The sequence below is a fragment of the Sebastes fasciatus genome, chromosome 21 (genome assembly GCF_043250625.1).
Source record: "Sebastes fasciatus isolate fSebFas1 chromosome 21, fSebFas1.pri, whole genome shotgun sequence".
Lineage (NCBI taxonomy): Eukaryota > Metazoa > Chordata > Actinopteri > Perciformes > Sebastidae > Sebastes > Sebastes fasciatus.
The window spans coordinates 16,583,110-16,610,798 of NC_133815.1; the positions used below are offsets into that span (position 1 = coordinate 16,583,110).

At 41.7% G+C, this 27,689-nt stretch overlaps 1 protein-coding gene across 1 annotated transcript in view; it reads left to right on the top strand.

Moving 5' to 3' along the window:
• Positions 1–27,689, top strand: part of ofcc1 (orofacial cleft 1 candidate 1) — a 133,896-nt gene that overhangs the window by 77,670 nt on the left and 28,537 nt on the right. Inside the window, exons 21-23 of the mRNA XM_074622727.1 lie at positions 4,011–4,208; positions 9,676–9,814; positions 9,982–10,095. Coding sequence (XP_074478828.1) covers positions 4,011–4,208; positions 9,676–9,814; positions 9,982–10,052 — 408 coding nt within the window. The 3' untranslated portion in view covers positions 10,053–10,095. The remainder of the gene's footprint in view (positions 1–4,010; positions 4,209–9,675; positions 9,815–9,981; positions 10,096–27,689) is intronic.

Here is a 27,689-nt window from a genome sequence, read left to right on the forward strand (position 1 = left end):
GTCCCTGCTGGAAAACATGGTTTGCCGTTTATAGTCCTCGGCTAAAAGAAATAAGGCCCGTCTCTCCTGATGCAAGTCAAGGGACTGATGCAGACTATATCAGATTTCTAAATACAGACCCCGACAATAAATCCCGGCTTGATTGGGTTTGAATTGGGTTAGCTCACTTGAATGCTATCTGCTTAACCCACAGCTGGCCTGTCTGCTCCATGCAGGCATTGAACCTAAATCAGTCACTTAGTGCTATCAAATGGAACAATGGCGGAGTGGAGAGAGCACTCAAGCTAGGGCTAGAAGCCAGGCTAGCACCATAACGCGACACAACAGACCAGAACAGAGTAGTGTAGAGCAGACAGGCCCTCTAATGCTCTTTCCTTTTTTTGTGTCTCACCAATGATGCATCCTGAGAGCCATGGTGCGTTGCATGAAATGGCATCACCCAAACCGAACACACAAACACCTTTTCAAGCTTTTGTCTAGTCTTGTCAACTGGATTTCACGTGCTAATTAGCGTAGGATGGTGGCATGGCTAACGTAAAAAAAAAAAAAAAAATCTATTTTCATGCAAGCCAAAATACATACACATGCACACCACACAGGGGATTTTAAGCAGGTGTGTTAAACCGAAAGTGACTTAGAGTACACAGGCTGAATCCATGGTGTTTTCTATCACCACTGTACAGCTTGGTTTATGAAATCCTGGCCCGGGTCATATAGGCGCACTTCCTGCGACCAGCGCGGCGGGAAAGGATGTTTTCTTACTTACTTTTTTCCACATTCGTGACTTTAAATGTTTTGGATTTCTTAATGTATCATGAACAAGCTGAGAAGCGCCATTTAGGAAGATTTTCTACACACTTGTGTTTCCTCAAAAAGAAAAAAAAAAACAGCAGATCAACATACACACACTATCCAAACAGACTGATTGGTGCCTAGCAGAGGTGCTGATTACTTAAAGTATTCAGGTAATCAGTTTCCCCCAGTGTGGGCCAAGGCCAAGCTAGAGGCAAGGCACAGTTGAGGCGATTTCGCTAATGAGCGTCTTAATTAGCGTTGAAGAGATGCATTCCCGCGTCCCCACCTCCCCCTTACACACGCACACACACACCTTCCTTAAATGTTCTCAGCTAGTCTTCTTTCTCTCTGCACTTGTGACTCTTTGACATTTTGACAATGAGGTCCTTTCTACTCATGGGGGCTGTCTGGTTCGCAGTTTATGCAACGTCTCTAATTACAAGTGGGGGTAATGGCTCCCACTGTTTTCTCGGTGAAGTGCCTAGAGTTGTGTTTGGCTAACCGTTTATAAGTGTGGGGGTGACAGCGATACACCGCCAAATTAAACCTCTCCTTCAGCTTGACCCTGCCACTCACGGCCCGCTGAATGAGTTTGCCTTTTTCCCTTTTTCTGTATTTTTAGACGAATCATAATTACGCAGCCAATTAGGGGGTCACCTTGAGTTTTAGAAACTACTTGAAAAACTTCCTCCTCTTTATTACTCCAACCGTGTGTGTGTGTGTGGCTTAGTCTGTGTATATGTGTGTGTGTGTGTGCATGAGGTTTATACTGTTCTGAGTCTGTGGTGGGAGAGTTCAAGTTTGTATTATGGACCATATGCACATGCATGTACACATACAAACACACACATACACTTAATAAGTCTTTCACATACATACTAGTGAAACCATGCTCTCACTCCATTGAAACCACTCTGCACGGTTTCACTAGTGTCACGGGTGTTTCCACGTGGGCACAGTATGTGTACTTTCGTCACTGAGGGTTAGAATTAGGCCCTTGAGGGTTAAAATTAGTATTCAAATTTAGGTTTAAATAAAGAGTTTATAGATGTGCATTATGATTGTGTAGGTATGCATGCTGGTCAAAAATCTTTTTGGGTGTAATTCACGTAATCGTGAACCAGGAAATATAATGAGCGGCGAATGCCACATAGGGAGGAGGTCGGGGTGGATGGAGGGGATTTAAAATACCAGACTTTCACGCAAGAGACGGGTGTTGGTACCCCGTGTGAAACCTGAAGTCAACATTTATGTATTTGTCACGAAACTTAGGTACGTAAGTAATGCCACTTCTAGAGTTATTAATACCCAAACCACAAATTTTTCCTAAACCTAACTAAGTCGTTTTATTGCCTAATCCTTACCAAGTAGATATTTTCCTCAAGCTAACTAAGTAGTTTTGTTGCCTAATTCTTACCAAGTAGATGTTTTCCTCAAGCAAACTGAGTAGTTTTATTGCCTAAACCTAACTAAGTAGATATTTTCCTTAAGCTAACTAAGTAGTTTTGTTGCCTAATCCTTACCAAGTAGTTTTGTTGCCTAAACCTAACTAAGTACTTTGGTTGCCTAATCCTAACCAAGTAGATCCTTTCCTTAAAATAACTAAGTAGTTTGTTGCCTAATCCTAAAGAAGGTGTTTCATGTGAAGACGCAAGTTTTTTTTTTAAAAGACTGTATGCATGTAACGAATGGAAATTGCCACGTGTTGCTGGACATACGTAGGAATTTTTTTTTTTTTTTACAGAAGATATCATACGAACCGTCGTATGAGAATACGTTGAGGTATGTGAGGCCTTGTGACTAATTATCACATCCTAAAACAGGAAACTAACTGGCAGCCTGGAGCATAAATTTAGGATTTATGTCAGACAAAACAGTTCTGTCATATTTTCATTATATTTACTCTTGGTGCGTACAGATTTACAACTTTGTCTTTTAATTAACATGATGTATGAGATCTATCGTAATGCAAGTGATCAGCACACATTCAAGCCCTTTACCAGCAGACACTATCAGAGAGGGAGAGAGCTCCCATGATCTTCACACATGGATGACTTCGAGTTACATGACCTATATAACATGTTACACGCTCTGCTTGCTCCCCGTGTCTCACCCTAATACAGAAGGGCAGCGCATTACAGGTGTGTAAGCCCCCAAAACACACGCGCGCACACACACACACACACACACACACACACACAAAGAGTCACAAACAAGCCTGCCAGCAGGATTATACATATGTATGCATGATCACAAACACAACCTGTCTCTTTTACCTGCCACAGATCAGGCCCCATAGGACTCATGCACTAGTAGGAATTAGCGTGCTGGTGTACTGTACGCCAGTGGTGCTTATCTGGTGGCTGCAGTTGTGTGTAATTAAAATGAACATCTCAGCAGTTTACAAGGTACGGTTCAGGCTCATTTTGATATGCTGTACCTGGGGTTTTTGATATTGGGTTGTCTCAATGAAATAAAGTTACTGACTCTTGTTTTTGTGTAGGATTTTTCCCCACATGTGCCTACTGTATATTGTCACACACACTTAACATAGACTGTAGCGAAGGCTGAAGGACCTTTTTTGAAAACTTCCCTCTTACTTATATTATTCCCTTTCAACTTTTAATGCATTTTATATTTTTCTTCTCTGATTTTCCAACAACATAACTTGTAGGCGTGGGAGAAAAAATCGATACAGCGTCACAATATTTTGCGTGGCAATATTGTATCAATATATGGACGTCAAGTGTCTTTTATAGTATGAACTATTATACTCTTGACAATCCAAGCTGCAGTTCTATCTTTCTATAAAACCTAAGGAACCGATTGATTCCATGAGACATACCATGTAAGGTTAGCTTGTCGGGAAGAGCGCTAAATAACGCTCCAAAGTTACGTTAAGTTTTGGCGAGGAAAAACTGGCCTAGCCATTTTCAAAAGGGTCCCTTGACCTCTGACCTCAAGATATGTGAATGAAAACTGTATCTTATTAGATAAAACATATGTTGACAAACTACATCATTTTCAATTGAAAAAAAGGTAATAAATTGCAATATATCTTATCACAATACTCAGCGTATCGTAAAATGTCTAAAATTACAATAAGATCGTGACTTAAGTATCGTGATAATATGGTCTTGTGGGGCCTCTGGTGATTCCCACACCTAATAACTTGTCAATGCAATACTCTTTATCATTATCTCCCTTTTGATTAGGTGGCAGTCTATGACTACATCTGGACAGTGGAGGACTTGTTGGAAGGCTCTGCAGCCCCTAGTGACCTCCCAAGGGAGGGTGCACCCCTACCAGAGCGCGAGACCAGCACCCATGTGGCAGTCTACACCCTGTACCTGAGTGGGCTGAAACAAAGATACAGGCACTTCCTCCGACAACCGGATGGGGCTATCATTGAGGTGGGATATCAACATGCAACACTTTTACTAATCTATTTTACTGCTGGAAACTAGTGGAACACAACTTTTGTTTTACAATGTTCAGGGTCAATTCTTTCTTATAATATTGCCTGTGGGATTAAAAACAATGGTTTCTGCAATATGAAAGGGTAATTTTAGAATTACATTGAATTCTCTTATCCATAAATAGCGTTAGATAGAGCACATACCAATGCCAAGGCTGCAAAATCCTCTAAATTGGTTGTTTTAATAAAAAAATAATAAAAAATAAGCTTTAATTTCCATCTGGATCTGCATCAAAATGAGCAAAGTGATTGACAGCCATGCAGATTTTTAGAGATCATCTAAATCTCTCGAAGTATTAGGGCTTTGTGCAAGGTCCTTCTCTAACTGGAGTTTACATTTTAAGATAAAGAATAGAAGTGAAGAGAGGAGGACAAACGGGAGGGAGAGGAAAAGGGTGGAGAGATGAGCAAAACACTCCCTCCTTCTCTTTCTCTCTCCTCCCTCTCGGAAGGGGAGGACAGAAATGGATGCAGAAAGTAGTTCCTCACTCTGCTTTTCTGAACAATAAAAAGACAACAGTACAGCTTTGTGGCCTGAAAGGGTGAACATCCATGGCAGATTTAAATTTTTTTCCTCGGGTAAAAACCAGATTTGAATTTCGTCTTTTCAAACAGAAAACGACAGGATTTGCCCCGAGAAACAAATCAAGACTTAGTTTGTCGTGTGAATTTAACTTACTACAACTAAGTCAACAAAACTCACCTTTTTCTGCCTGAAACAACCATTTACAATCCCTACGGTGTAATACCAATGCCAACGCCTCGTCCTGTTTAACACTGTGTTAAGACTTATGATGAAATGTAATTTTTGACAGCAAAAAAAAACGCTACCTCACTGCGTATCGCAACTTTATATTTAGCTCCTCGTCCTTCAAGCCCCCTGCAAGACAGGCGGGTCACAAACACAATGATTCACAGATTGTTGCCTAATTAAAAGTAGTGCTTTTGTGACTCCTGCCGCAGTACAGCGAGAAGTCATTCCTTTCCTCAATCATTCTGTCAGTCGCCCAAGAGCAACCTGGATTGTCCCAACAAAATTAATATTTTGAAGTTTGAATGTCAGAGGAGTGAGGATGGAGGAGGAGGCGGGGGGGGGGGGGGGGGGGGGGGGGGGTTATCTGCGCTAACAATTAGCTCTGAGGCTCTTCTGCGTTCTAATGGTTCTCCGTCATAATTTGAGTGATGGTGAGCTTATGTGAGTAAACACACAGCATGGTATATTTATTACTGGTGTCGCACTGTCTGTGTGTGTGTGTGTGTGTGTGTGTGCGTGTGTGTAGCCTCTAGACCTGTGCATAGCAGATGAGACATCTGGGTGGATTGTTCATAGCCAAACAGCACGCACTCATTGACACAGACAAACACACACACACACACACACACACACACACACACACACAGATCTTCACTTCCTGTGGAAAACTCTTATTATGGTATACACAAAAAAACACACACAAATGCAGATGCCGACATATATTTACCACACCCATAATAACCCCCGACACACAAAATATGATCTCACTGAGAGTAAAAGAATCTCTGCTACTGTGCTGCCATTCTTTAAACTGTGAAGGGAGTTTCATAGAGGCCACCTTAAGTGAAAGATAGGTGTTACTGTCCTTGGAAAACACACACACACACACACACTCTATCTCTCTGTTGCTCTCTTTTCTCACACACACTGTGTCCCTTGGGTGCTGCTGTCTGTTCCTCGCGACTTAACAGGCAGGGACCTCCAGTAGCAAGAGATGCCGATGGCGTCCTCTTTCACCCGCTGGTAGTGGGGAGCGATAACACCGACGCGCAGCATCGCCGAGAGAGCACTATGCCATTCCCCCTTCGCCTCGCAGCGCGGACCCCCACTTTACATATTCAAAACTAATCCTCCCCTGAATATATAGACTGGTTTTATGTATAGAGCAAGATCCAGGAATCACCAAAGGGCATCCCCCAGCACTCGGAAGAACACTTGAGCTGATTTTATTAGCGCTTTATATAATTCTGGCAGCGCTACACGCACACTGCGACAGGGTGCTGTGTACAAACTGGCCTTCAGATGGAAGGTGACAGCTCCTCGGAGAGAAATAACAGCCGAGCAGGCACTTCTACAAAAATTAAATAGATAAAAAAAAATATATATATAGAATGAAATAGAAAAAAGGCTCTACTAAGAGATGCAGTGACCACAGTAATGCAGAGAAGTTCCCCTTAGATTTATGACATTTTAAAGCAATTTTATTGGCTTATTACTTTATTCACTTATCCAAATAATAGCCTGTTTTATGGTGATGTGGTTACACTGCTATATATGTTACCACACTAAGTATTATGTAGCATGAGTCCTGTTTGAGCAATAAAAAAAATAACGCAATTTGTTTTACTTTAAGGCAAATGTGCTGAGGTATATTTGACGTTTCTAGACTGGCTTTATTGCAACATATTTACCATTTCAATTTAGAACATTTGTACAAATATGTTTTTATCTTTATCATTATTAGTAGTATCTACAATATATTCATTGTTTTTTTATATTCTGTTATGACATCTCGGCGACACTTGACATAGTAGGACGACAGTGACAAAACAGCGTCATCTGACTGTGTTTTAACGTGACTCCATTCTCTTTCCCAGTTAGTTAAAAGACTAATCCTACTTAAGAAGTCTGTTTCCATTTACTGAGGAAATATTGACGGACGGCTCATTTCCTTTAAAGAGCTCTGTTTTCTCAGGCAGTGTCCTGGACACCAATGCCCCGGAGGACTTGCTCCTCCCTTAGACTAACATGACCATAGCTCCGGGGGCCAGCTGCTCTGCCAAATACCCACAAATTTACATCCAAAATGTGTCTAAACGAACACATTAAAAAGCAAGTCCTGGAAGAAGCGCCCTGAGCTATAGACACTGTTAGACACTGTTTGAACGTAACAGAACAGCGAAGGTGTGTCCTGTTTGATTTGCTGGAGAGTGAGACACCGAGCAAGAGTCATGAGAAACTAAATATTTCCTGTTGTTTATTCAGCCATTATCGAACCGGCAGTGTTGACTGAAAGTTCTTACTTTGCGTGTTGCGTCGTTAGCGAGAAGTAGGAACGGAGCAAATTCTGAGTTGTGGGTGTGTAGTAAAAAATATAACGATAATGAAGTCTTTATTGACTCGCATATTGAATTCTGTTTAAAGAAAGTTAATATTAATGATCCATCATATGCTCTCGTTTCAGCGCGTTGCCCAGGGCAGGTGTTTGTAATATTGACCATGTTGAAGGAATCTTCTCGCTGAATCACAACAATACGAAAAAGTTAAAGCTACGTTCCCATCAGTGTGCTCCAATAAAAGACATTAAAGGTAAAGTGAGGTGTAGCTTTTCAAACACTCATTACCTATAAACAGATGTTCCCCAGCTGCCGACTCGCAAAACGCACTGCTGACAACAACTGTTAGGGCCGAAATTATGCAGGGAAATGCATCTATATAACCTAGGACCTTCAGAGAGGGCCTCATAACCACTCTGTCTGAGGAAACAAGATGGCTGATGAAGAAATTAATGCAGGCAAAGTCATTATCTTCCCTCCTAAAACCACAGTGGGTTTATGTCCCCCTGTGTCGTTTTTTCTCCGGGGCTAGCATTTAAGTGTCGATGGACTTATAAAAAGATAGGACAAGCCAACTGTGCCCCTTTTGTCTCCTTTCCTCCATATGGGAGGCAGCAGCATATGCAAGAACTGGCTCAGCTTCTGTAAAACTTCCATTAAAGATGCACAACTAAGGCTCTGCCAGCTTGAATATTACCTCTCTCCGCAAATTATTTATGGCTCGGAAAAAACGCTGATGATGAGCATCTCCAGCGACTTGTATAAATAAAAACACTTTTCTCGGCAATTTCAGCTGTGCTTTTTTTTTTTCTCTCTCTCTCTCTCCCTCTCTTTTTGGGGGGGAGGATGTGCTTAACCATTTGTAGAAACAAAAGGTATGCAGTTTATTCACACAGTGAATCGCATTTAATTATGTTAACCTCAGCAGGGAGGACTGCGTTGTATTATGCATGGTTTGTATAATTAAGAAGACGATGTCCCCTTATAGTTTGTAGATTTTTATAATAACAGCGACAAAGCCGATGATAATAATGACAGATGATGATGATCAGAGAGAAATGGAAGGCACCTCATCATCATGATAATCTCTCATTAACAAGGAGCCTTTGTCTCGTCTTTGCATGACTCAGCCCGCCGTCCGTCTGCAACACGACGACGACGACTTTTCGCCGGACCAATATTGACCTAATTTAGCATGCAGAGAATATGAAGAAGTTAACCTTTGGAAGAAAAAAAAAAAAAACACCTTGCAGCAACATTAATTGACAAACTGCATCAATTCTCCCTCCAACCCCTCTTTTGTAATTACTCTGCCGCACGTTTGATTGCCGCTGCGGAGCTGAGGACCCACGCTTCATTTGCCGTGAGGTCATCGGCAGCCCTCAGAAATATGAATATGATTTATACAGGAAGTGAGTGTGCTCTGTATGCTGTGTGTGTGTGCTGTCTTTTTCTGCATGTGTGTGTGGCTATGAGAGACAGAGAGGGAGGGAGAGAGAGAGAGATGGGGGGTGGGGGGGATGTCCTTGGCTTCATACTGTATGTTGCATGAGGAGATTAATGCCTCCCTGGCAGCCATATCTGCTTAGCAGGAGGACTTCTCCAAAGTACACCGCATGTAATTATCTGGCAAGTTTATACTAGTTTTAGATAAAGAAGCGCTCTGTGGCACATTTTTTCAAGTTTGCTCAATTGCTGCTCCATCTGTGTAATTTGCAACTTTAGAAAAGTGCCGGCCTACCTTTTGACTACTTGATGCTGTTATGAAATATAGAGCTGTAGATGTGTGGAAAGAATGCAGAAGTCGTTTTGACTTTAACCCATCATTGTATTAAATTTCTGGTAATTATTCTAGATTATTACTTGAATGTATTTTTCTACATATATTTACGGTAAGTTTTTAGACAAATTTACAATCTATCATTTCAGCGTGGCTCATACCAGTGAGATTTAAGTTGCATTTCATATGACGGTACATAAGTAGGCCAACCCAGAGTTGTGAGAGCTGTTTCCCCTCTGGGACTGGAGGTAGTGTGTCATATAAAGTCTCCATTTCTGCTTCTCCTCCAAGTTCACTCTTAAGCACCAGGACAGAGGTAGAGACTATGCATGACAACACTACTCGGCAGGGCCTCGAGGAAAAATAGCAGTTCTCCTGCCAATCTCAGTCACTGTCATCCAAGTTCAACCTGTACTTTGAGACGCTTGATGCATAATGGCCCCTGGGGTCTCCTGAAACAGTTGTCGCGCTGCTCATTTGTTGTCGAGTTTTGCCGTTCATGTTGCCTTTTGCTGACTCTTTTTTTCTGAAGGTGATTGGTGACATGGATGGGGTGGGCAATGCGACCAGGATGGCGCCCAGCCCGGGTCAGGGCTCTGCCGATCAGAGAGAGGGCAAGGAAGGCGCGATCGCTCCGCACCAGCTGCGGAAACGGAAGAAGCTATTTGCGCGTGAGTGTTGCATTTTGAGAGCACGCAAAGTACACATTCAGTCACCTAATCTCACACACACACACACACACACACATGTGACCCTCTTACCTGTGCAAACGTTTTTCCCTACCTGCTGTTTGCTTAGCAGAATTTGCACAGTTTCACTGGATGTTTCGTTCCCTCAGGGTCCCATCGTGTCGAGCCGGTAGGAGGAAGCGGGTGTGGCTCCAGTTTTGCACTGCAAGACCTCAACTAATGACGTCAAAGCAAAGAAAGAGAAAGTTGGACCCTAAACTAATGTAAGTCATCTCATCAACCGTCTGTTTGACTTTGAGTCTCCGCAACATACCGCAGTCATTGTTATATTCTAACAATTTGTGCTCTTTGAATAGTTCCGGAATTCAAATATCAAAACACGGAACTTTTCTCAATTGTAAGTAGCTCAACACGGATTAAAATCATGCTAAATCAATAGCTTTTTTTCAGTAGTAAAGCATGCGTATATGCGCTGTATATTTGTGTAGCTCTTCCTGGGTGCTATACCTTTTAACGACGCTCGATATAGTCAAAAGTCGACTCATCAGAATAACAGCAACCAAAGACAGCATTACAAATGATGCCGTTCTCGCATCTCTCAGCAAGTAAACATAAGTAGTATATGCAAACTATTTGTAACCTAATAAACAATGTTCAGCAACACTTCTAATGAATGCGGGTCGTTAGGTGTTGAGCGCTGCCTCAACACAATGAGAAATGAAGATTCTAAAAGTCACTAATCAGAACACAGAGTGATAAAATATCAATATTGGCCTCACATTAAGCAGGATAATATTCAGGCCAGCTTGATTTGTATTGAATATGTGTCTGCTAGCCGGTGCTCAGTGTAATGAAGTGGCTCACAAATCAGGCCGTAATGGCTGCCTACTTACACATATTGCTTAATTAAAGGTTGTGAGCTTATTAGCATGTGTCTCTGGCGCAGGGCGCGGGGAGATGGGAATCGGGGCTGATGTCGTTGAGGGCCGGGCTTTAAAGGTTTTATAGATAGCTAACCTATCATACTAAAGCCGTAGACCCCCCCCTCTAAAATCGTATCTTAATAACCTGTCATTTTCATTGACGATGATTCGCCTTTATGGGCAGCCATTACAGATCAACTTCTGGGTCTTGTTGGATGGCGATAGCGGGCCATTTCGTGCCCGTCATTATCAGGAACACACCTTACTTTGGCCTTGAAGTTGCTGCTCACCTCCATGTTTAAACCATCACAGTCATGGCCCGGGGGGGCGTGGTGCACACTGCATATGGACACATATTCTCACACACACACACACACATACACACATTTAACGCTTCTGTTTCTGATCCTCAGAGCTCTGATAGAGACACGGACCTTTCGAGAATAAACATTTTAACCCTCTGAGACCCACTATAGACCTTTTTTTTGTCTTTTTTAGGGGGGTACAGGGGGGTCTTTAGGGGGAGATAGCAGGTCAGCAGTATATATCACATAGAAGTGGTGTACATCATCTGAAAGCTGGGAACCTGAAGATTAATTTGAGATGCAGCTCAGCACTGTGTGTCAAGTTGTTCTAGTTATAAATGAGAAATATTTTTTACAACATATTTTACAATTACAACACATTTTATTACATTACAGTACAATACATTACAATTCAATGCATTAATGAATTAATTAATTAATTCAAATAAACTGTGAAAGTGTATAAGGGCTTAGAACATTATGATGGAAGTATATGATGGTCATTCCCATGCTCTATTATGTCTCATAAATTGTTGCAGCAATTTTTGGTATGATACCATTTGTTACACAGATTTGGATGCTAAATCTAACCATTTTTTACCACTCAATAATTGAAATAAATGATCACAAATCCCTCTAAAATACCACATTAAGACACCAAGACCCTGAGGAACACCACAGAAAAAGCAAAGCTGTTTTGACATTTTGATATTTCTGCAAGAATTGCATTTTTCAACGATTGGATGGCGAGCACTTCTGTTCTGGAAGCTGCTCAGAAACCCCCTTTTATTGTGAATATACCTAGGAAAGCCATCCATCCCCTGAATGCTCTAAGTATCTAGTTTGTGGTTGTAAAGTTTCATGCATGCATAGTTTCAAATGATATCTGTACCTTCACTCTAGCTCTGAACCTGCTACAGCCTCTGAAATACAGTAAAGTCGGTCTGGATACATGGAACATTCTTAAATGTATCAGTCCATCTGCGATACAAAATGAGGCAAGCAAAACACATAAAGTGAATTCATTGATTGTTTATCCCCACTGTGTGCAAACGCTTAGCACATAATGACATTTTTGTTTAATTCTGTGTATTTCCAGCATTGGCAGGATGTGTTAAGACTCTCGCGTTGCATCCTGCCCTTCTGTCTGCCTTTGACACTAGCCAGAACCTATAGAGCTAATGCGCTCCAATTAGAGATCACTCCATTAACAGTGACAGTGCTACACCCCCCAATTCAATCAGCCCCCTAATGAACATTAAGCAGAGACGCTGCCTCTCAGAGATGACAGGGAAGCTCTCTTCTCTCCCCGTTTGTCCTACTTTACTACCACGCTATATTGTTCTATCCTTTTACCTTTTACTTTCCCTTCTTTAATAGTGCAGTATATGTGCAACATGATGTTGGTCTCAGTAGCAAAATCAACACAGCTAAAAAACATAAATATTGCTCTGCTCTATGTATCTGTTTTGATATGTTAATACTTTTATATAAATCTATATTTTTGATGATTTTTTTATCCTCCTGCTTTTTCTCTCGTGTGATGTTTTCTCACCAACTTTTCAGTTCATCATCATCAAAACAATGCCCTCTGCAATAATCTCCAACTGGGGGCGCAGGGTGCAGATACAGCGGGGGTAAAGGTATTTCAATGGTTCAAATATTTGATTGTTAATGACAAACACCATTTCACCACAATTTAAATTTCAAATTGATCCCTGGGAGCAATTATATCTGGGGGAAGAGAAACACGCCGCTAGGTCTCCGCTCCACACATTTGCTGATTTAAGTTAAAAGAAAAAACCTTTTTGCAGAGCTATCATAAGGGAGCTGCAACTTTTTGAAGTGAGTGCCTGCATCTGCTTAGAGCCAACCCCAACCTGGGGATGTTGCTGGAGAGTGAGAAAAAAGAGAGGGGGGGGAAAATAAAACATAAAAAGAAAAAAATAACACTTTGTCTAATTCTATATTTATGTAGTCCTCAGCTTGAGGTGTTCACATAAAACAGTTTGTATTCAGAAGTGCTGCGGTGATCGTTATGCGGCACGTTGAGATCGGCAACTCTTCTGGCGCGGTTGGCGGGTGCAGCTCAGCCTGATTCATTTGAATTAAAGTTACCAACTAAATAAAAGGGATTCAAATTCCCACTTTTTTGCTGCTTTGTTTTTTTTTCTTCTTTTCAATCCTTTTCTGATTGTTTTTTTTTAAGGCATCCAATAACGCATTTCTTTTGATGAAGAACTTTGTACATTTACTGTCTTACTGCATACATTTTCTATTTACCCAACTTCATTTATGGCACCTTTTTGTTTGATGTCGAAATGTAATTATGTCTGGTACGGAGTGGAAGAGCTGATGCTTTTTTAATCAGAGAAGACCTACAGACTAATATCCATCAGAGACGTCTGACAACATTCAGCTTAAATGTATGTTCACAAGACTTCTCATATAAATCATATTAATTTTTCTGAAGAAATCAGAGCATATCATGTAATATCATTCAAACTCTGGTTTTACATACATTTAAAAATGTGTAAAAAAAAGATGATAACTTAACTTTACACTGTAAATGTTCATTATAACATCTTTTATTTTAATAATTTATACAAAGAAAACTCACCTTAGCTTTGAGATTAAAGCCAGTTACAAGAAAGAGCCGGTTTCATCAGTTCAGCAACACATGACATGAATTTTAGTTGGCCCCGACTACGCGTAACCTGCAACACCAGTGTTAACGGTGGCATTTATGTCACTGTGGTAGAAACAATAATATGCAAAACAGATATACATTCCAGACCTCTGTCAGGTTTCCCTGCCCGAGCTGTATTCTTCTCCACTGACCCCGAACATGATTTCCTGGTGCTTAAGCCGTGGAAAACACACACGGTTCGGGGTGTGTGCGGAGATGTCAACATCGTGCCATATTTCTGTGGCATCTGGATAGATCATGTGCCTCTCTGCACACATATTTATTTATTTCTCCTCTTCCAGAGCGGTGTCAGGGAGGCAGATGTCCTGCTCACAGGAAAAAAATAATTTGCGGTGGAAAAAAAAAAAAGGGGAAGGGAAGGTGGAGGGGGAAAAATATATGAATATGCAAATCTTGTCACAGTGTGGAACCTTGTAATGAGTGGGAAATGTTGTCGCCATCTTTCATTATGCAGAGGTCATTGCTTAATGCCAGGCAGCTGGGCCCAGCTTCTTCTCTCTGCGCTCCCCACCCCTCACAACCCCCCCAACCTCTCCTGTCATCTCACAGCAACTTGAACCAAACTACAGCCTGGCACGAAGCAACACCGAGGTCACATGCACATGCACACACTCACCCACACACTCACCCACACACTCACCCACACACACACAAAACACCTGCATATTGCTGTTGAAAGAAAAACCTCCAGTTTTGTTGATTCTTTTTGTCACTTCACTGAAAGGATTAAGACAATTCTTGAAAGACACTGGATAAATAGAAAATACACCTGTCTTAGCTGTAATGTAAATATATACTACACACATCACTAGTCATAGAGTGCATGTTGTGTTCAGGAGCACTTTAAGCATATAAAACCTCACTGACTCTGAGAAAATGCAAAGTGAGAGGTAGAACTTGGATGGATGGTTGTGTGGGAGGGTTTTTTTTTTGTTGAAAGTTCAAAAGTAGGCACAGCCATCACATTGTAGTTGTTGTTGTTCCTTTCCTTTTGATCAGCCCCGTTCGCGTCTTACAGATTGCTGAGACAGCTCCGCTGCTGTTCTGTCTCCTCTCGCAACAGCTTTCCTGAAATTTCCGCTGGCGTCTGCCCGACATTGAGCTATGGGGCTAATCATTAGGTAAACCCGTCTCCCTCTCTCGCGCGCGCTCTTCAAATAATCCCGGGTTTGAATGCTAAAAGTGTAATGAACTTCACGGTTCATTGTGTCTGACATTGCTTAATTAATGGGTGCATTTAAAGTACATAGGGCCCCAGTAATTGATTTATATGCATGATTTGCACATACAGCTGTTGGTTCCTGTAGGAGACTCATCACTCAAAAAGTGGCGGTGCCGATGATAGGCTGGCTAGGTGATACCAGGATGTTCTGCTGGCCAATCCAGCCCTGAGAAAACGAGACCAGTTTATATGTTCGCATACATTCCTTTGGGATTAATTTACAATTTTGACTTGGGCATTTTGACACCACATTCTGAACCAAACACTTATAATAGACTCAACCCGGCAACATTTTTTGATATAGAAACCTTTTGCCTCTTGTAGCATAATTGAATGAAAATGACAAAATATAGTTGAGAGCCTGTTTTCATTATAGGCGACACCTGATGATGAGGGTTGGGCACAGTTAGTTTCCTGCCACACAGGAATTAAACCTCAGCCAAGTCTCTCTTTCTATCTGCCTGGTCGCTCTCCACATAGCTTGTGTTACCGCACCTGCCAGGACCGAGCTGCATACAGGCATCACCAACAAGAATGCCAAGGCAAGTCTATGGATCTGTAACCTAAACACATTATGCATTGGGCATATCGTGGGTTTCAATCTGGCTTGAAAACACACATTCCTCCTCCTGAATGAATGCTCTTTATTTGGTTTATTCATAGAACAGAAACACTGTGTGCAGCTCTGTTGCTCATGCGTTGTGCAAGGTGCTGGAGAGCCAAACCAGTGGCTCTATGCTACTGCAACCATGCATCCAACCATACTGAATATTAATTTTGTAACTAGACACAGTGTGACATCATGATGCAGGTTGCTTTGTCTGAGAACATTCTGGATTATATAGTCATCAATAAACTCTTTGAAACTCTCTAGACTTAATCTGTTAATAAATCAAGTGAGAAAAGAGTTGTGTACAGTCTTTGTATTGATTATGTTAAATGGCTCTATAATTAGATGGTGGTAATTTATGTAGATACTGGAACTATACGTTATATCTAAAGTGGCAACTTTACTTTGTTGCATATCAGGAAGGCCAGGCATATTACAGTGCTGACATAAAGTACCTATAGCTGTAAACATCAGAGCCTTGACTTGGATATTATGTGTTCTGTTAAAGGAAGGGTTGGTAGTGTTGTTCAAATACATTTTTTTGTTATATTTGTTGAAATTCTCAATACATCCCGACAGCAATCAATAAATCGAAATGCCTGTCCAATCATTTTATTCCGCCAGAATGAAATGATTGGACGGGCTACCTGTCTGTCTACCTACCTGCACTTCACCGGAGTCTGACAGCTGTGAATACTGAACCAGCCATGGTTTTGTTTAGGTTCATTATGATAATTTTGGGGGAGTATAGGGCTGTCAGTTTTTCCGACTTGGCAACTTTCTCTCTAGATTTAGGGACTTTTGGAGCTAGTGCTGCTAGCTACTTTCATTGGAAAAGAGTTGGTAACACTGTGCTGGGTTTTTTCAGTTGGATCATTTTTAAACTCAGGTGTACTCTTGCTAGTTTCTCAGCATTACCAACCCTACCGTTAACAGTCATATTAAATCATCACTTCATCTAAATGACAGTATTATGATCAGTGTTGTGCTGTGAGCACCACAAATGAAATGCTGTTCCCCTCTGTTGTTGTATTGGGGTGGCATGGGAAAAAAAAAAGATGGATATCTATAAATCTGGGCCGATAAAAACTAAATTATCTGCCTGACGAGATACGTACCGGTAGATTTTTTTGACATTTGGGTGAACAGACCCTTTAAAGCAACCAATCCTGGCAATTACATTGTGGACCTAATTATAGTTGAAAGCTGAGCCACCACCTTTGCAGTGTTAGCATTTAGCCTTCATTGACCGTGGCCTTTATGCTTAGTCCAGGAATACTCGGTGTGGTTATAATTATTGTTTTCTGTGGAGATCTGGAGGTCGCTGGCCCCTAACCATTATTTGGTTTTGGACAGACCCTCTGTGGAGCTCAGATCAATCTCTCACCTAGAGAACATTCTAGCATATTTCTATCACCAGCATATTGATTTTTCCATGAGCAGGCCCCCGTTGTGTGTGTGAGGTGTTTTCATGCACGGCACATAAGGGGATGCAGCCTGCAGCGTGCGCAAACACACACACGCTCGCATACTCTGTACATGGGGCCGACACAAACAAACAGACACGTACACAGTGTGCACACACACACACACACACGCATGCTTTTTCATTTATTCATTTCTGTAGACACCCATAGGCATTTCTGTGTGTAAAATGCACGCATCGGCATATTTAGTGGCTTTAGATCTCAAACACACACTCTCTCTCTCACACACACACACACACACACACACATACACACTCCTTGTTAAAGCAGACACCAAGTGAACCATGTCCTCTCTGGGGCCAAGTGTCTCACTTTCTTTATTACACACACTAATCAATACAGACTGGCCCGGCGTTGAGGCCTGCCATCGTTCCATCTTTCCTCTGCGGCCTCCTTCTCTCTCTCCTCATCCCTCCGTCCCATCACTCATCTCTCCCATTCCTCCCTTTCCTTTCATTCATCCACCCCTCTGTCTCTCCAGCCCTGAATTCAATCCATCCGTCCGTCTGTCCATGCATCCATCATCTTCTATCCCTTCACCTTACACTCCAACCATCACTCCATACATATGATTGTTTTGGTCCTTGACATCTCTTTGAATCAGAGGGAAAAGAGAGCTAAAGAAAGGGGATAAAAGAGGGAGAGAGAGAGTGTGTGTGTGCGTGTGAGAGAGAGAGAGAGGCAGCGTCATTGTCATCTATAACATGGCCGGACAGGGGAGGGTGATTTGGATTTAAATAATGTATTAGATTTTCAGAGCTACCATCCACAATGCCTCACACCACTATGAAACATAATAACTTAAAGGTACGCACGTGTGTGTGTGTGTGTGTGTGTGTGTATGTGTGTATGCGTGTGTGTGTATGTGTGTATGCGTGTGTGTGTGTATGTGTGTATGTGTGTCTGTGTGTGTGCGTGTGTGTGTGTGAAGGTGAAAGAAAGAAAAAGAGAGAGAGAGGCATACTACATGAAATTGCACGTCTTTTAGATGCAAATTGAGTTGCGTGTAAAATGGTTTGATGCAGACTGATCGGGTCAAATTGTATTCCCGCTGTTGTTTGGCAATAAAGAAAAGAGTATTTTATTGTCCAAGTGTGTTACAAACACACACAGAGTCAGGCTGCAGAGTGGAATTGGAGCTGAGGGCTTTGGCACCGGTGCTTTGAGACAAAAGAGGAGGCCGGGGCGAAGCGGGAGGGGCGATAAGAGATTGTGCTGGAATTTGTCTAAAGCCAATAATCATTCTGGTGCAGAAGAGGAGTACTATATCAGAGCGCCAAATCAATATCACATTACTTTGAGTATGGGAGTATATACAAGACTCATCAAATTGATTATTTTTGATGCTACAATGGCAGTTTCATTTGCCGGGGCCCTCGACAACAACTACTGTTCAATTACCGGGGCTGTGTGTGGATTGAAAAAAAAAAAAAAAAGAAAAAGAAATACAACAAGACAAATGGATATTTATTTGACTAAAATAAAGCCTTGCCTGGAATAGAAATGAGGAATGGTATGTCACAGTCAAGCTCTGGTTAAAAGATGACTTGTTTCATCGGACATTGAAATTTCATGAATATATTTTCCGAGGGCCCTGGAAAAACAGAATTCATCATGAAGTTTGTACAGGCCATAATGTCACAGCGGAGATTAGTCAATTTCCTAATGTGTTGTGCATGTAAGTGTGGCATTGTTAAGCATATGCTCCCCCTGACGTGGTGGTTGTAGACAGACGGCTGTGGCTTATGTTGTTTCACAAAACGTGTAGTTTGGGCCTCTTTTAAAAGCATTTAGAGCCGTGATTAAAACTGCATATGTTATGTTTTAAAGGGATAGTTTGGGTGTTTTGAAGTTGTATGAGGTACTTATCCATAGTTAGTGTATTAAGTAGATGGTGGTTGGTGTGCCCCCAGTTTGGAGAAACAGACAGGAGTACAAATTCTTCTCCATGCTGATGTTTTTACACGTAATCTTACAAAAACGGAATATCTATATCAAGCAGGGAATGTTTTTAAGTCATCTTAAAGGGACTGTATGTAAGTTTTTACACATATAAATGTTTTTTAATCGTTTTCATTGCCAATGTGTGAACAGGTTGTAACTAGGGCTGTCAATGGAGTAAAATATTTAATCACAATGAATCGCATGATTGTCCATGATTAATCACACATTTTTCATCCGTTCAAAATGTATCTTAAAAGGAGATTTGTCAAGTATTTAATACTCTTATCAACATGTGAGTGGGCAAATATGCTTGCTTTATGCAAATGTATGTATACATTTATTATTGGAAACCAATTACCAACACAAAGCAATGACAAATATTTCCAGAAACCCTCACAGGTACTGCATTTAGCATAAAAAATATGCTCAAATCATAACATGGCAAACTGCAGCTCAACAGGCAACAACAGCTGTCAGTGTGTCAGAGTGCTGACTTGACTTTGACTTGCCCGAAACTGCATGAGATTATCATAAAGTGGGCATGTCGGTAAAGGGGAGACTCGTGGGTACCCTTGGAACCCATTTTCATTCACATATCTTGAGGTCAGAAGTTAAGGGACCCCTTTGAAAAGGGCCATGACAGTTTTTCTTTCCCAAAATGTAGCATAAGTTTGGAGCATTATTTAACCTCCTTCGGGACAAGCTAGTATGATATGGTTGGTACCAATGGATTCGTTAGGTTTTGTAGTTTCATATGATGCCAGTATATTTAAGAACTGAGCCCGCTACAACCTCCAAAAGATCAATTGCGTTAACATGTTAATGAAATTAGTGGTGTTAAAATGTTTTTGCGTCAAAACGTTGTTATCACATTAATTAAACCTTCCTCGATTTTCTGGGTTTCCTCTATCAGCTTGTAGACTGTTTTTAATGTGTAAAATGCGGGCCGTTTTTTATGGGAAAATCCAACGGGTTTGACATTATACGCGCTTGCAAGTGCCTTTATTCTCTTCAGCTCCGCTACAGGGCTAACGGTGTGCAATCATAGCTAATGTTCGGTTAGAAATGGAGCCCACTAACGCCAACAAACAACCAGCAGTCATCACAACACAGATTCCAACACAAACTCTAAATAAGCACAAAAATATCAAAGTTATAGTGAAGCTCGTCTTGCAAAACAGAAATTTGACCGACGTCGGGGGGAAAACTAAGATCAACATCGGCCGGACCTTTGATTCATGGAGGGACCTTCGTTTGGTAAGCTAACATTGCTGCCAAGCATGTGAAATACATAGCGATATTGTCGTTTTGGCTGGCTAATGTCGCTAAGGTTAATCAACATGATGCCTGTCAATCACGTTCAGAGTCGCCTCACTGTTTTGACCGATACTTACTCTCATACGCAATACAAGCACAAGCGTGAGCAACAAGAGACTTAACGACCACAGGTGTCACTGTTAACAAGCAATACCTGATTCTTACATAGAGCCCCTTTAACAAAGTAAAGAAATACAAATGCATGTTTCATCCCCCAATTCAAACTCTTTCTGTTCAGTTTGCGCCCGAAAAAGTTGTCTCCTTAAGTAACATCAGTCCAACTGTTGCTAAGAACGGCCTCCACCAATGAACTCCTTCTTCTCCTAATGGCTCCAAGTCTTCAATATGGGGCCATCAGGAGAGACAAGGCACAGCGGCTCCTTGGATGATTAAAAAGTCATTTCCTTAACTGTCCTCCCAGGATTTGCGAGCTTTTTTTTTTTTTTTTTTGTAAGAAAACATTAAATTGCTCCAATCAAGCATAAACGTCTCCTGCTTGTGGTGTAATTTGTACTGCTGTTCGCGTGGTGGGCGCTTATTTGTCATCCTTTTCCTTTGGCGCTTTTCCCAACCGCCTTGATCAACAATTAATGGTTGAAATTGCTTCCTTGTTACTTATGGCTGTGGAGACAGATGCGGCAAAGAAAAAAAAAAAAAGATAGTTTAATTGAACAGCAGAAATGTGTTCAGATCGGTTCAACTTTATTCATACAGTATTGAACTCGTTCCTACTTGTCCTTTTACTTTGGCTTTCTCATAGTTTTGCAGTGCGCTCTACCAGCATGATACATTCGGTTATTACAGAAATACAGCATCACAACAGCAGTAGCCCACTTTCTTTCCTGTCCACTCTATCCCTCTCTACCTCTCTGCTCTTCTGTCTCTCTCCCCCACTCTGTTCTTTTACACAATGACCTTTAGTGCTCTTTCCTTCATTGCGGGGACAGGCCCGGGCCTGGCATCTGATAGAATCAATATTCTATTATGATAGTGCGTGGAGCGTGTGGGGCTTTACAACTCCGCTGTAATAGTCTCTCTATTTCATCCCGTGGCAGCCATGGCCTGAGGGATCATCCAGGCTTCTCCAGGCTCTATGCTCCCAGCATCGCCCCATTTCCATTAACGTACGTGGCAGGCCTCTGCCTACCAGGGGACAATCTGTGTGACCGATGGATGGGGTTGAGAAAGAGTCCAACCCGGGTGCAATGTGTGTCAATAGACTGTGTAATAGCCGGGCCTGGGTGAAATGTTAGTTAAATGGCTCTCCAGTTTTAAAAGAAACAAGAGGGATACTTGTGCTATTTCTCTTGTTTTATCTCGGTGCTTTTTTTCCACTATTAAATCTCCCTGGAGGTGAAATCAAACTAAATCAAGTAACGTGAAAACTAGGGCTGTCAAAGGTAACGCGATAATACCGCATTGACGCAAATTTGTTTTAATACCACTAATTTCTTTAACGAATTAACACACCACGAGTCTCCCCTTTACAGACATGCCCACTTTATGATAATCACATGCAGTTTTGGGGCAAGTCATAGTCAAGTCAGCACACTGACACACTGACAGCTGTTGTTGCCTGTTGGGCTGCAGTTTTGGGCATATTTTTATGCTAAATGCAGTACCTGTGAGGGTTTCTGGACAATATTTGTCATTATTTTGTGTAGTTAATTGATTTCCAGTAATACATATACACATACATTTACATAAAGCAAGCATATTTGTCCACTCCCATGTTGATAAGAGTATTAAATACTTGACAAATCTCCCTTTAAGGTACATTTCGAACAGATACAAAATGTGAGATTAATTTGCGATTAATCATGATTAACTATGGACCATCATGTGATTAATCACGATTCAATATTTTAATAGATTGACAGCCCTACTGAAAGCATTATATGACTGATAGGTGGGAAATATCCAACCCGCATAAGAATGTTAACTCACTGGGGCAGGGATTTTAAAACAAAAAGTGCACTGGATGTGGACCTTTGTGTCATGCCGCCCCCCTGCACCACACTCCAGCATGTAAACCAGTTGTTGATGAGAAGAGTGCACTAGCATGGAGGGAGTGCTAAAGTGAAATGTTAAGCTATTAGAGATCATGGCACCAGGCAGACCCCCATAAAAGATTCATGCCATTACAGCTGCCTTTCTCCAATAATTAACTAATGTGAGTTTTTTTTTACTCAGCCAAACGCAGTTACGCTTTAAAAATCCGTGCATTTAAATGTCATTTGGGCGTGGAGTTTAGATGTAAATTCTTAATCTCGGGCAATAAACATTACGAGGTTAACAGGGCGCGCTGAAGGAGGCAACGCGGTGTCGTCCTGAGAGGCTTCCATCAAACCTGCCGTTGGAATCCATTTGGCTCTAAAATGTCAGCATTCGTTGTAAAATGCATTACAGTTGGAGGAGTTGTTGGACTGCATAATATTTGTAAAGCCGCAGAAGTCAAGAGCAGGCCCTTTAAAGCTTATGGTCAGTGCAGAAGTGCCCTTTGCAGTCACTTTAAATGCCCGTTCGCTTCCATCTTTTGGATAATACCTGCAGTTTTTATCCTCCTTCGGCCCCATTTACTCCTGATGTATGTCTTTCTTTCCTGCAGAAGGGTTGTCCCTGACAGCGTTCATGTTCCTCATTCCCCCTAAACTCCGCCCCGACCTCTCCGTTTGATTGAGAGTTGGGCGACTGGAGGTGCGTGATGAGGCCCCGCTCGTCTCATATTCATCATGATGTAACCGTGAGCAACCCGGATCTAAATTACCTTCGTCTGGCATCATTCCAGCACATGCTATAAATGAGGTAATCGTCCTTGACTATAAAATTTGCATTTTCAAGACTTAATTGCTATCATTACATTTTTTGCGTAATTCTATTAATTTAACAGAATGGGGGATCAGAGGCTTTTTATGGTTATAATTTGCAGTAAAACAATGCATTCGCAAAGTAGAAAAAAAAAAGTCCTGAGTGGAAAAAGGGTGAGCAAAAGGATCAGGACCACTCTGGCCTCTCATCATGAATTCCCATTATCCCTTTTTGCATTTATAAAACGCTGAAAAAAACTATATACTCACACAAAACTTCCACTAAAATGCAGTCGGACATTGTGTGTTTGTGTAAGCCAGCATGAAAAGCTCTCTCGGGGTTGAAGACAGGAAATGCATCAATTACATCCCATCATCACATTGTGTGGGCTAACTGAAGCTTGTGTCTTAATAATGTCGGGCCGGGCTCTATTTTTGCAACGCTTTTTTTTGCCTCCTTTGTGTATGTACGTACACGATGTCAGCTGCGCTCAGTAGTGCCGTCCCCAAATAGTATGGTGGAGAGCATGGCGGATGACACGGAACAACGGAGCCATCAGCTCCCATTTGTGCTTCCTGCGGTGACCTTGCCACAGACGTCTACGAGGTTCACAAGTGCGCCGAGCTAAGTGCCAGCAACATTCTGCAACCAGCTGCACTTCCTCGCACTCTGCTGACCTTAAAAGTGTGGCCTCAATTTGGGGGAAGGCTGAAAACACACACACGAGCGTTCTGCTCTTCCTTCTCTTTTGCACTTCTGTTGCAATACCCTGTTTTTACTACACTGTAATTGTCCACAATTTTGATTTCACGATGTAGATTTACTGCAGATGCTGCAAAGCGGCTTGTTTCAGTGGTGTTTCTTTTGTCGGATTAAGCCAGGAAACGGCAACACTGACGGGAGGAAATACTCCAGCTGATACTTATTTTATAATAAGTATCCAAGCCAAGGCCTTCTCTCCTGTTATTATTCCTCAAGCTTGTACAAAATTCAAGAATGTGGCACAACTTTACTGATCAATAAACAGCGGGCCGACACAGTGAATACATTTAATATTTGTAACCTCTTAAAATGCACCAGTAGCTCAATAAATGAATAGATAAATAAATAAATAACCCCCCTGAAGGCATCACATGGCTCTCTAGCCTCAATGTGTAACCATTTGACAACAATGCAGCCAAAAAAAAACAAGCAGCAGGCTCAGGAGATCAATGAATCTTTACCTCTAATGTGTGTCCCATCACTAAATGCCTTTTAGTCCAGGTGCACAATATCATGCTCCAGGTATGTGGCAAAAAGTAGTGCTAAATAAGTAAGTTATTGTATTTAAGACTCTAATCTAGGGCGATTTACATTAAATGCAAGAGTTGAATAACATTTAATTCCACAATTGTCTGATTTAAGTGCAAAAGGTCAGTGTTTTGGACAATCCAGCATGTGCCAACAGTACAGCATGTTGCTTCTTTAGAACAAAATAATCAATATTTGTGAAAATGGACAACCGTTTCCTGAAGCAATACAGTACAGTAGGAGTATAAGAGGATACAGTGTGCCTTTCTTCCAGGTCTCCCTCTCCCCTTCTCTCTTTCCCCCCCATGTACCGCTCATACTGACTTCTGCCGACACTGACCAGGTGGCGTCGTCACAACGGGTTTCCATGGAGCCCTCAAACAGGAAGCAGGTAAGGCCTGACACCCGGGCCTCGATGCTTAACGTAGCGGCGGAGAAACACTGAGCTTTGTTTTTGACCGTGTCAAGCGACATCAGCTCAAGCTGCGGTGTGAGGCGCGGAAGACTGTTTCCTTCCTTCGGTCTCTGTTTCAGCGTCTCGGGTGTGAGTGTGTATGTTGCGTCTCCGTTGCAGACGTGGTCGGTAGAAGCTGTCAGGTGCGTACGCACTGTACATACCTGAGCACTACTGACAGGGGCACTTTAGTGTACGTGTGTTTGTGTGTGTGTGAAAGAGAAGAGGGGTGACTCACATCTGGACAATGCTTCGTGGCTGAGTTATAGTTAAAGGCCCAAGCCTCAGTCTACAGATGTAAAAACCAGAGGTGGGACTAAATCATTGTTTTGCAAGTCACATGTAAGTCCCAAGTCAAGACAGACAAGTCCTAAACTTTGAGTTTCGAGTCCTAAACAAGTCATAATGTGCTCTTAACCAAATGTAATGCCCTTTGCGTTACCGTATGTAATTTTCGACCCGTACGTTTTACATTCTGCAATTTTTTTTTTTTGTTGACTGCCACATAGTTTTTGTACGTGAATAAAATTATCTTTGTATATTTTTTTTCCAACTGGCGCTCAGTATCGTAACATTAGTTCTTCATGTTTTTTTCCCTGCAACTTGATTAGATGCTGTTGGATTGGTTCAAACCAAGAGGATTTGGGGAATTCAGTTTTGCTGGGAATGAATAACGTTAACGTTTGTTGATTCAGGAAATGAATTGATTTGTGGCACACTTTTTTTAAATAACATACTTTTTAATCTTTGGGATTTGGGGGAAAGCATCAAGTTTTTTCAAGTCAAAAGCCTCAAGTCAAAGTGAAGTCATGAGTCATTGGTGTTAAAGACCAAGTCGAATAAAAGTATTTATATATTTTGTCAAGTTGAGTCTAACGTCATCAAAGTTGTGACTCGAGTCCACACCTCTGATAAAACATGTCATACCACAGGGAAGCAAAAAATACAGCATGGGTGGAGATCATTTTTTTGTTATTTCAATAGTTATTCTTTTCTATCTACAAGATGAATTCAAGACAAACTTTATATATGTCAAATGTTGGACTTGTTTCAATCCCCACATAGTAATATATGAAAGGGATAAAAGTATATAGGAAAGTTTAATGCCATAGACTCGCAGGCTAACAAACAGACAAAGATCATGTTCCATACAATGATCAAGGCCTCTGTAAGGCATTACTCAATCTTAGACTTTGTTTGAGTTTGGATTTGAAATTCTCAATCATGTGTTGAGAGGTACAACTGTTCACGACCGCTTAGATAATCTCCCATCCATCAGCGCACTTAAGCTCGCTGTATTAAAATGCTCTATCTCCATGTGATTTTGGTTTATTTTGTGACATTTGTCAATAACGCTTAAACACTCTTCAACGTCAACACTCTGCTGTGTGATATAGTGGTGAGCAACCACATTAGTCACTCACTGGTGTGTGTGCCAATTCAAGCTGTTTGCTCAAGATTAAGCCTTAAACATGAAATAATACAGAGGAAATAGAGAAATCTTGAGTTGATACAAGTGGCCCAGCAGAATTGTTTTGATAGTCACTGTTCAAATGTTGAATATGAGCCAGCAAGTTGAATCAGTCTGTGCTTGAAAAGGTGAGGAGTAATCATTCTTTTTGAGTAAAGCATGTCATCGCCATTTGTCCTTTTGGAGCTGCTGGTTGCCCTCTGTTTATCCACGGCTCCTGTATGAATGTGAAGCGTGGCGTTGAAAAAAAAACAAACAAAAACTTAAAAAGAAATGAGTTTGAGGTTTTGTTAATGCCAAAGTCAAGAGCTCATTCGACGTGGTGAAAGCCCGGCTCTTTGCATACTGAAACAGAGGGGCATTTTGTTGATGAAGCACTGTACTTGACATTCATCTGTTGTGCAAATTAACATTTAATAGCCATACACATTTGAATATGTTCTTTCTTGACACAGTGAGAAACCCGCGACGTCGGCTACATACACAAGCTGGAGGAGGACGAGAGATGGGTTTTGGCCGCGAGCGCTTTTTGCCCACCGCGAGCGACATTAATTGTTTTTTTTATTCGCGAAAACTAACTGCGGCTCCCATTTTTCAACATTGTTTCTTGTTTTGTTTCCTCCTGTAAACAACTCTCGGCCTCGCAATTTGTTCATCATAACTCGATGTTGGGACGGCGGAAAAAGGAACATTTATCGTGCCCTGGAGTAACGACCTTGAAAAAAGGGCTCAACGACGGGACCGGTGGGAGGATGATGATGAAGGCAGAAAGATGGTTGTGCATTTGTCACATTTATGAATTAAAGAGATGTTTGTTGAGTTATTGTTGCGTAGCAGAGACTGCCAACATGTGTCTCTGTGATATACAAGAGTGCACTTTCTTCAGCCAAGCTACTGAAACCGTCTTTGAATACTGAAGGACACACACAGACATGACACTTACAGCTATTAAAAGCCTGTGCACACACATCCACACTTTCTATGGATGGTGTTATACCATAACTGGCAACCCTGTTATTTGGCTGTGCCTCCCCTGTGCTTCAGCTCAGCAGCGTGACACCATCTGTCTACTGGGTGCTGTTTGTTTGGTGCTGCTTGACTTCAGCTTGAGAGGAAGCCACTCCGCCACTCCTCAGGTGGTACACACAGTGTTTTAGAGGAGTTGTCATGGGGCGTGCAAAAGGTGGCAATAAGCCAAGGTGATGTCATCGAGAGTTTTTCAGAGAAGAGAAGAGGCCCTAGTGTTGTATCGGTGTGTTTCTCCAGACCTGATAGCTCTCTCTTCCTCAGGTGTGACAGGTGTGACAACCGAGTCA